The following is a 10,779-nucleotide window of genomic DNA, read 5'->3' as shown; positions in this document are numbered from 1 at the left end:
GGAGCGCAGGGCGGCCCATCGACAGGCATCCGCAGGGTACCCTCTCCCGGCCCCGCCAAGGCAGGAGGGCACTCCGCCGGCCGGGCCACCGTGGGGGGTAAGCAGCCAGTGGGCCGGGGCCCGGGACCTGCCACGCCGGCCTGCAGAGGCAGGCTCGTCCAGACACCCAGGAGGTGACTGAATTCTCTGATGTTCATCTTCTGGACTAAGAACTGAGATGAATAAAGGTAATTAACGGCTGAATCTTGTGCGTGCTGACTGTGTGGTTTCTCAGCAGGTCTCTGGGAATCTCCAAAACGTGCGACCCAATTGCGGATGAGTCGTGGAAAGACGGCTGTTACTGAAAGTTTCTCCTCTCACTTTCTCACACGATGCACAACATCAGGTCACTGCCTCTGAAGACGGTGTACGCGGCAGGGATGACATAACCCTCAGAGAACCAACAGGTCCCGCCCTGGCATGACTCCTCCCACCCCACAGACACCGTGGTCCCAGGAGAGCTGGAGACCACCACCTGATTCACTCAGGGGACCGGATCTTGAGCTTTGAGGTGTTCTTTGTTCTACAAATGAAAATTACTTTATTTTTTATGACGGAGAAGCTGCTGGAGTAATTTGAGCTGTATGTTGTCCTGTACTGGTACATGGAAAATCTATTTGTTTACTGTTTAAACTGCTAAGTCTGGAATTGAATTTAATTCCCTGCTGCCCTGTTCAGAAGAACTTCAACTGTGTTGCATGTTAATTTCCTTCCTTTGAAAACATGTTTTGTTTACTCGGTGAAGACTCTTCCAAATCTGTGGGAATGCCTTTCATTGTTCCTTTAGTGAGTGACTGGTTTTGTTTTGCAAGTGTTTTGTTTCTGTTTCTGGGCACAAAAAACAATGCAATATGTGTGAAGTCCAGTGCCTGTTGAGAGAGCGACCTGGACAGATATCATAATCATAACTAAGCGGTTTTGAACCTGGAAAGGGGTCACATCTCTGTGCCAAGGTGCTGTACTTCTGCCGCTGTTTGTCAGTCTAAAATGGCTTTTTACTGAATTTGTTCTGACCACATCTGTTTCAGCTGTCATCTTGATAAACTTGAATACTGGTCTTTATAATCAGTCATATGCAAAACAGCCACGTGATCAAGGGGTAACTGAGCATGCAGAACCATGCCTTGAAAAAGCTGAATTGTTATGAGATGAAGAAATAAATCCATTCAGAACACTTGGTTTCAAGCATAACTTGCAGCTTCATTATCATTTCCGTGAAGAGGTCGGGACAAACCACAAAATACGTCGCACGTAATCTGGTCCCATGTTGCTGTCAGTAAAGTGCCAAAAACCTGTCTTGCATTAAATACTGACTCTGCCCTGACAGGAACAGACATAGTTATGGTGTCTCTGTTTTACCGCCATGGTTAGTGTCTCTCTGGCTCGACCTGTGACACGACATAAGAAAAGATTTATTCTTCCCACTCACTTCAAGACAACCAGACTCAACAGAGCAGTCCTTTTTAGTTTGACAATATGGCTGTTTCAAAATTAATTTTGAATGCACAAAACTTTTTCACGTATTTCATCATTTTAGCTTGCACCAAAAATTGTGTTTACTGTGGATCTGAGGAACAACTTAGGGCACACAAATAATGCAGACCATTAAGTTCATTAATGCATTAATATTAACTGTCAGTTTCCCAGTGAACTGACGAGGCCGTGGACTACACTCTAAAAGACAAATGGGGAAGTCAACACATATCATTTTGTTACTGTTGATTAAAAATAAATAAACACGGGCATCTCTAGTAACTTAAGGAATTGAGTTCACTACGGTAACTTGCATATTCATACTCCGTTCAAATTGTTATGAAATGTGTCATAAAAATGTCTTAGTAAAGTAAAGAACTGGGTAATCATTTTGATACCGATATGTACTGCAACGCAAGGAGTTAGGCCTACTTAACGGTGAAGTCTGCACTTGACACATACTTTAACAGTCCCGTGTACAGTTCTTCTTAGTTTTGGGGCTCGCTCTAAGACGCGACACATATATGGATAGCACCACATTCATAGTACTACAAAGACCCTCGGGAGAATCAAAGAATCGAGGCTTCCTCTAGCCCTCAGGTCAGAAACACCGCTAAAGCTCTCAGAAGAGTGACGTAAATAGACAGGGATCAGTGGTGAACGAGGCCGCGCGTATTGTCTGTCCCCCTCCCTCCCCTGTTGTCTAGGAACAGCCTGATTGGCCCAGGCCTGGAAAAGTGTGTTCGGGGATTCACAATGTACAGGCCTCAGTAACCGTACCGTTGGAAAATACAGCAAAACAATCGGGGACAAAAACAAGCTAATAGGATATCGCCTGACGCATTCACAGGAGCCGAGGAAAAGGTAAAACTATTTGCTTAACGGTAGCTACATATCAGTTTTGAGCCGCGGGCCCAGTCGGCCTGCCTGGGCCTCGCTAAACTCTCTCGGAAGGCATAACGAAGCTTAGGGAAGGGCCTAACATGATAGCACGTTTGTGCTAGCGAGCTTGGCGTTGCAATACGGGTGAATACATTGCATGCAAGAGCCGTCAAAGTCTTGCGCGAAATATATTATGGGGGCTTGTTGGTTAGTTGTGTGTAAATCGCGCACATTCAGCAATAACCATGCATTCGTTAACCAATATGCAGTTACCATTTTGTTAGCTAATGCTAGCTAGCAATTTAGCATAAACTAAAATGGCGGAGCACAAAATGTCGGATGTTGTCGCAGGGCTTGTCTGCAGCATTAGCTGCGTGCTCGACCACATGAATACATGTTTTCAGAATAGCTCTGAGTGGAAGATTGCAACCTTTCATATGGTTAAGCAAGCATGGGGTATTGTGCGATCGCAGAAACTGAAGGTTTCGAGTACAACATTTCATTATCGTATTAACGTGAATGCGCTGATTAATACACATATATTTAACAAGCTCCTTAATCACAACCCCGTGTTCGTACGCGCATTTCATGAAGGGAGAAGGCAGCCATCATTCCTCTCCATTGCTGTGCAGCAGAAAGCCATGGGTAGATGCTATTGATATCGATAGCGAAAGGAGCACACTAAACTTCCACATTTACATTGTCATTGGACTTTTAGAGAGTCCACTAGCTCTAACGGAGAAAAGTTTCTCCTTGTCCCAGCACTGCATCAATATTCGATTGGACATTTTGCTGGAAACGATAGTAATTGGAGGCGGTGACATTACGTCATCTCGGAACTTCCCCGTCCACATTTGCAGCCTTGCAAACCGTGTCAATATTTATACGATACACATAATATGCCTTGAATTTCTTTTTTTAAGTAAATGCATTTGAGCACAATGCCTGCTTTTTTAATCTGTAATGTACACCATCTAGAATGTGAAGTTACCAGCTGTTCTAGAAATTCGAAGAAATATGTGCGTCCAATATAAAGATATCTGTCCCAGATGTTATTTTTGTCTGATTGATGGCGTCTCTTTTTGCAATGACAATTGAGAAATTAGTCCAGAAATAATGTGATGAATTTCATTTTTACTATTATTTTAAGTAGAACCTGTCTTTGTTGCAGGGAAATCCTTCCAGATGCAAGAAGATTTGCAAAGATTTTATTACGTGACGTTTTAGAGAATTAGACAAAAAGACAACAAATGTGAAGGTATGTTTAGCAATCAACAGAACACCCCCTTTTTGGAATAAAAACACATATTACTGTAAACAGATGTTCCATAAATAAGTGAAAGGAAAAGGTATACTGAAGCACATTGTATTTTATTTTATTTTTTTTTCTACGTTAAAGATTGATTGTTAATGGTAACACGTTACACTTTAGCAAAAGAGTAAAAGCACAATAACTTCATCGTTTGTACGTTTGCTGTGTAGCATCTTGGAAATCAGAGAGAATGGATCAAGGTGGAGGGGTTTTGGAGCTTCACTCCCAGGATCTGAAAATGCCCCATACAATGATAATGCAGGACTTCGGTAAGAACACAGGGGAAGGCTGAGATGTGTATGTCTGTCGTCAATAAAAAAAAAAAGTGGAAAATGCCTCACACATCTGTATTAAAGTAACATCAGATGATGGTACTTAAAGATAATAATAATGACTGTTTTTCTCTGAATCTCAGTGATACTGTTCTGTTATCAAGTTTTTATAATATGCGTTTGTGTAGCCTGTTTGCCTTTGATTTACTCTTTAGCCAAAAGTCCACGAGATGTGACCGGACTCGTCCATTCCATGCCAGATCGTTTTGAGGCAAAGGAAGAAAGCATTTCCACACTGCTAGGAATAATATCTTCTGGCCATTAGCATACAACGCTAGCTACAATGCTGCAAACAGACCACCGAGCTGAAATGGAGAGTTTAACAAGTTTTGGGTTCAGGGTTTATCATGGCAGTTCACTGGTGGAATGTAGCCTGCTAGCTGTATCATGTTATCAGGCAGTATTTATTTTAAAACATGGTGCAGTTATATTTTGTAAAAGAAAATTCCGGTAACTTTAAAGGGGGAAAATCGCTTCCTTTTTTACGACCAGGCCCGCCCTCCGTTCGGCATCGTAACCGTACCTATGGCCCACCTTGGCCCCAGCCTACAGTCATTTTTCCCTCCAACCAGGTCTGGCCTTCAGCCTCTTATCTCATGAGAGGAAAGGGTGTGTTTTTAGCGTCCATCAGGTTGAGGTAAACCATGTGGAAACAAGGCTATCTGTTCTCTTCATTCAAGTGATTAATCAAAAAATGTGGCCAGTCCACTGGTCTGAGAGAGGAGCATAACTGTAGACCTTTCTCCACCTCTCTCGTTGTTCTTTATTCACACTGGACTTCGTGCTGTTCACAGTGGCAGGGATGGGAGGCATGGCTCACATAGACGGCGACCATATCGTGGTGTCCGTGCCGGAGACGGTCCTGGTCTCGGACGTGGTGACTGATGAAGGTATCATGCTGGAACATGGCCTGGAGGCAGAGGTGGTGGAGGGTCCAGACATCGGGCACGAGGATGTGGTCACCACTGAGGGAGTAATCATGCCCGAGTCCATCCTGGGAGCAGAGGTGGCCATAGAGGAGGCCCTGGATTCAGACCACCACGTGCTGACGGGCGACCTGATGGAGGAGTCGGTCCCCGACCAGGTCTTTGTCGCCGGCCTGATGTCTCCCCATGAGAACAGCCCTCTGGACCATGAGCTGGTGTCTGAGGAGGTTATGGTCGCCGACACGGAGACGGTCATCCACGAGGGCCTGCCTGCCTCCACCATCCCCATAAAGACGGACGACGATGAGGAGGGGAAGAGCGCCTCGGAGGACTACCTCATGATCTCCTGTGAGTGAACAGTGCTGAGCCGGTGGAGTCGGCACTCTGCTGTGTTATTGTCTTGGTTGTTGTCTAGGCACCTGGTTTTGAGTGACGTATTCGCTGTCTTCCAGTGGACGATGTCGGGGAGAAATTGGATATTGGTGACACGCCCTTGAAGATCAGCACAGAGGTCGCTCAGGATGACGACGGCTCCAAGGAGGATGGCTTTGGCTCGGAGGTCATCAAGGTCTACATCTTCAAGGCCGAGGGGGATGAAGATGTCGAAATAGGCGAGTCTCAAATTAGGTTCCTTCAGACAATGTCCATCTACACCAACACTCGCTCGCTGGTCTACCGTGATTTTAGGAGAAATATGCGGTTTATTTTTCCGTTATCACATTATTATCAATCTGTCCTTCATTCTTTTGTCTGTGGTTTAATGCAGCTGTTTTTTAATGTTGGTGTAGGTGGCACAGAGGTGGTGGCGGAGAGCGATTTCCACAACGGCCATGCAGTCCTGGAGCCAGCGAGCGTGGGCAGGCTGCCCAGGGAGAAGATGGTTTATATGGCCGTGAAAGACGCTGGTCAGGGAGATGAGGAGATCAGTGAGTCTGACCTTGTTTTTAGACCTGAGAGATCTTGTCATTAGCAACAGTACGGCCGAGCGAGGTGGCAGACCCTCGGGTTTCGGTTTGGAGCATTGTCTGTTTCTGACTTCGTTATCAGCGGCCAGGTCGGTTGTATGGTTTCACTGATAAAGTGTCTGTTACGTCTTTTTAGACTGTGCGGAGATGGCTGATCAGGTGTATATGGAGGTGATTGTTGGTGAAGAGGAGGCACCTGCGATCCAGGAGGCGCAGTTGGAAGATTCCACATCCAATAAGACTTTTGTTCCAGTTGCTTGGGCCGCCGCTTATGGTTAGAAGTCTGTTTAATCTTTTGAGACACTTCAAACTTTTTGGGACTAAATGTTTTTTTAACTAAGTGGTTAAATTAGCCATTTAAGTTTAAGCACAGTTTCCTAGATATGTAGGTTGATGTGATCCATGAAAGAAATGAGTTTGAGGTCATGAAATGTAGATCTTTGACTTTGTCTGCTGTTCTTAGCCGTGAAATATCTCTTGCATCTGTTTTTGGATGATCACTGGTGTAACTTTCTTCAGTTTAAAGAACAACGACTCCTCTATTGCAGGCAACAGTTTGGATTCTCGGTTGGAGAACAAGAACGGTGCGGCCACGCCCTACCTGCAGATCAGCGACAGCATCAACACCAGTCGTGTCCTGAAGCAGAAGGTGAAGAAGAAGAAGAAAGGAGAGACTCGTCAATGCCAGACTGGTATAAACACTCACGTTTCCCTCTCATCTCTAATACTGGTATAAACACTTATGTTTCCCTCTCATCTCTAATACTGGTATTAACACTTATGTTTCCCTCTCATCTCTAATACTGGTATAAACACTTATGTTTCCCTCTCATCTCTAATACTGGTATAATCACTTATGTTTCTCTCTCATCTCTAATACTGGTATAAACACTTATGTTTCCCTCTCAACTCTAATACTGGTATAAACACTTATGTTTCCCTCTCAACTCTAATACTGTTATAAACACTTATGTTTCCCTCTCAACTCTAATACTGGTATAAACACTTATGTTTCCCTCTCAACTCTAATACTGGTATAAACACTTATGTTTCCCTCTCAACTCTAATACTGGTATGAACACTCACGTTTCCCTCTCATCTCTAATACTGGTATAAACACTTATGTTTCCCTCTCAACTCTAATACTGGTATGAACACTTATGTTTCCTTCTCATTATGAGAGCAAGGTCCAAAAGTGTTTCGTCTTTGGTCATAAATTAGCCATGGTCTTGTGCTTAATTTGAGAATGTTGTATGTTCTAAATGCTTCTTTCTTCTCAGCTGTGATCATTGGTCCCGATGGCCAGCCCCTGACGGTCTACCCATGTCACATCTGCGGCAAAAAGTTTAAGTCGCGGGGCTTCCTGAAGCGCCACATGAAGAACCACCCGGATCACATGTTTAAGAAGAAGTACCAATGCACGGACTGCGACTTCACCACCAACAAGAAGGTCAGCTTCCACAACCACCTGGAGGGACACAAGCTGATCATCAAGAGCGAGAAGATACCACAGTACACGGAGTACACGCGGCGGTACCACGAGGCCAGTCCGCTCAGCTCCAACAAACTCATCCTGCGCGATAAGGAACCCAAACTGCACAAGTGCAAGTACTGTGAGTACGAGACGGCGGAGCAGGGTCTGCTCAACCGCCACCTGCTGGCCGTGCACAGCAAGAACTTTGCGCACGTGTGTGTGGAGTGTGCCAAGGGCTTCCGTCACCCCTCTGAGCTGAAGAAGCACATGAGGACCCACACCGGGGAGAAGCCCTTCCACTGCCAGCACTGTGACTTTCGCTGTGCCGACCAGTCCAACCTAAAGACTCACATCAAGAGCAAACACGGCACGGACCTGCCGTTCAAGTGCGGGCACTGCCCGCAGGCCTTTGCGGACGACAAGGAGCTGCAGAGGCACACAGAGATCTTCCAGGGTCATAAAACCCACCAGTGCCCGCACTGCGAACACAAGAGCACCAACTCCAGCGACCTGAAGCGACACATCATCTCCGTGCACACAAAGGACTTCCCGCACAAGTGCGAGGTGTGTGAGAAGGGGTTCCACCGGCCCTCGGAACTCAAGAAACACTCAGAGACTCACAAAGGGACCAAGCTGCACCAGTGCAGGCATTGTGACTTTAAGATCTCCGACACCTTCACGCTCAGTCGCCACATCTTGTCCGTGCACACCAAGGACTTGCCCTTTAAATGCAAGCGCTGCAAACGTGGCTTCAGGCAACAGAACGAACTGAAGAAGCACATGAAAACGCACAGTGGCCGCAAGGTCTACCAGTGCCAATACTGCGAATACAACACTACAGACGCTTCAGGGTTCAAACGACACGTCATATCCATCCACACCAAGGACTACCCACATCGCTGTGATTACTGCAAGAAGGGTTTCCGCCGGCCTTCGGAGAAGAACCAGCACATCATGCGACATCACAAAGAAACGTTAATGTAATACTCTGGCCCCACTGTGAAGACTTAAGTCCATGTCACATCATAGAAATTTAGTCAACCAAGGAACTAATGGCACACTTAGACAGCTTACGATAACAGCACTCTTTAATTACCCTCAACCGTGCTGAAGGTCTTAAAGAAACTCTTAAAGAAAAATAATACGGATGTCCTTGGTGTAAGATGAGTTTAAACCGGTTTGGATTAAAGATAGTATTCACTATTGTCATTTTAATCTTGTCCATGATTTGCTGCAAAGAACTAACGCTCATCGACATTCAGGGGTTCAAATGTTTATATTTTTATACCCACTTTGCTGATATGCTGCAAGCAGATAATGTCCTCACTATTAGAAGTGGTGCTTAGAGTTTGCATCATCATTGGAGCTAAACTCCTCCAGTGTGGTCATCTTTCAGTGTCTCTGAGGTGATTTTTGAAGTGGGCTGAATTGTTTGCCACCAGTGAGTGTATTTTTACCGCCTAGTATGTTCAGCTTTTACCGTGACGTTTTATTTTTTGAGGCCAATCTCGATTGTGTCATGAATATGAGCGGGTCATCCGTGATGTCAAAACTTGTGTAAAAAAAAAAACGCACTCACGTACGAAAACATGATGGACGTGTGTGCACACGCTAACACGTTCACCTCAGTGTAAACCTGCGAGAAACACGGCAGCGCGTCTCAGAGCCTCTGGCGTGTCCGCAGGGCTTCGTTTCCTTACAGTGTCAAATTTTATCCTGAAATGTGTTGAGCTTTCACTTCAAACTCAAAAGCAGAAGAAATCAGTGTGTTGGGTAAAACTCAAAACAATTTAGTTGTAAACTTTGTGAATGCCACTACAAGATTTTATGTGTATATATAATCAGATGTAACACCAGTAACTGGCAAACACGCACATATTGCCAATCATTTGGATATCTGCTCTCAGTCATGCCTTACTTGTATTGTACTTTTTCTTGCACTGAATTCAGTAAACGGAAGTCAGAAAATGACTGACAAGTCTTGTCCCATGTTTGTCACGTTCATTGAAACATCGTGTATAAATCAAGTAGAACAATATCAGTGGAATGTAAGACAATCTCATTCACGTTCTGTAATTAGACACGACGAAACAAGGTTTGTTCCTGTGACTGCTACAAATCATATTTTACAGCCGATATTTTGTACTTTTTTTTTTTTTTCTTCAAAATAGTAAAAGCGTTTTGATTAAATGCTCACTCCTCACTCCTGCTGTAAGACCAAGCTAAGAGACAGGAACAGGAACGTGTGTGTGTGTGTGTGTGTGTGTGTGTGTGTGTGTGAAGCTTCTACGTTGCGGAGGAAAGTGGTGCAGACTTGGAGAGCTGCTCGTCCCTGATAACAGAGCAGAAATTGGGGGAATTCATTCAAATCTGCCTTAGGATGGAGTCCTATAGAGATGTTTCCCATACTTGCTTAAATGAGCAGGAGATGTCAGATGACTACAGGAGGCTTGTGTTGTATAATGCACTGCAGTGCCTATGAAGTTTCCAGATTCTTAGCATATCCTTTGGTTTTCATGTTGTAGCATTAGTCATGTCAGCGTTCCACACGATGTGTCTTTGGTTTTAGGCTCTTTTCAAGCGGTAGAAAATATTTATTCAGTACTTACCAGACAATTGACCTGTGTGAGTATTCAGCATGTCTCAAAGGTCTGCTGAGTAGCTGAACATTTCTGTGCAGGTTTCCTGGGGTTGTGGTTATCGTACCCTCTTGACATGCAGCAAGTTCTGCTTTCACTCTCCAGTGGAGCCAAATCTTTAAATGTATCTGTTATAGAAGCAAACCTGGTCTTGCACCTTTTCAGTCTTTCAGCAGACTCAAGGTAAGTGGACCCAGACTGGCCTGGGGTTTATGCCTCAAAGACTTGAGGCTAGGGCTATAGCTCAGAGTCCGGAGGTCTGACTCTGGGGAACTGTCTGGCACGGCACCCATCAAGTCTGTTTTCCAGATTCATCGAGGGGCTTTAAGCATTAAGAAGTCCTTCTAAAGGTCTGTTGGTGGTTCAGGGGTAGAATTCTTGTCTGCTGTGTGGGAGGCCTGGGCTTTTGAAAACACATGTATTCAGTTCCTGGATGTGGGAATGTTTTGTTTTCATCTAGTGTAGATGTCCATCAAGTGGTAAAACTGGTTTGGGCCTGTTACCAGATATTATCATTTTTGCTTGATCTTCCTGAGTGTGTTGTCAAAAGCTTGGCCTGAGAGTCCATAAGAGTTATAGCAGTATCATAAACCCTGTGGCAGCTGCTCTGTCAAGACTTGTGATGCTCTGTTAGCTGTGTCACTTTGTCACCTTCTTTGGTCAATGTTAAATGATTATTTACTAAGAGCCAGTCAATCACCTTAAAGTGATTTTCATGTCTGAAATGGACAGCCATT

General features: G+C 44.8%; 2 protein-coding genes across 2 annotated transcripts in view; both read left to right on the top strand.

Moving 5' to 3' along the window:
* The window catches only part of LOC115828499 (SLAIN motif-containing protein-like), a 16,162-nt gene extending 15,818 nt beyond the window's left edge, over positions 1-344 (top strand). The window contains exons 8-9 of the mRNA XM_030792505.1: positions 1-173; positions 278-344. The exon at positions 1-173 is cut by the window's left edge and continues 122 nt beyond it. Coding sequence (XP_030648365.1) covers positions 1-173; positions 278-344 — 240 coding nt within the window. The remainder of the gene's footprint in view (positions 174-277) is intronic.
* A 3,219-nt stretch (positions 345-3,563) lies between these two features.
* Positions 3,564-9,318, top strand: znf711 (zinc finger protein 711). The gene is made up of 8 exons (XM_030792494.1): positions 3,564-3,652; positions 3,877-3,975; positions 4,833-5,312; positions 5,417-5,575; positions 5,753-5,890; positions 6,066-6,203; positions 6,478-6,621; positions 7,210-9,318. Exons 2-8 carry the CDS (start codon positions 3,897-3,899, stop codon positions 8,385-8,387), a joined length of 2,316 nt encoding a protein of 771 aa, XP_030648354.1. The 5' UTR covers positions 3,564-3,652; positions 3,877-3,896; the 3' UTR covers positions 8,388-9,318.
* Positions 9,319-10,779: the final 1,461 nt, after the last annotated feature.

The sequence above is a fragment of the Chanos chanos genome, chromosome 2 (assembly GCF_902362185.1).
Source record: "Chanos chanos chromosome 2, fChaCha1.1, whole genome shotgun sequence".
NCBI classification, from domain to species: domain Eukaryota; kingdom Metazoa; phylum Chordata; class Actinopteri; order Gonorynchiformes; family Chanidae; genus Chanos; species Chanos chanos.
Note: the sequence above shows the minus strand (reverse complement) of the source record. Positions and strands in the feature narration are given on the sequence as shown.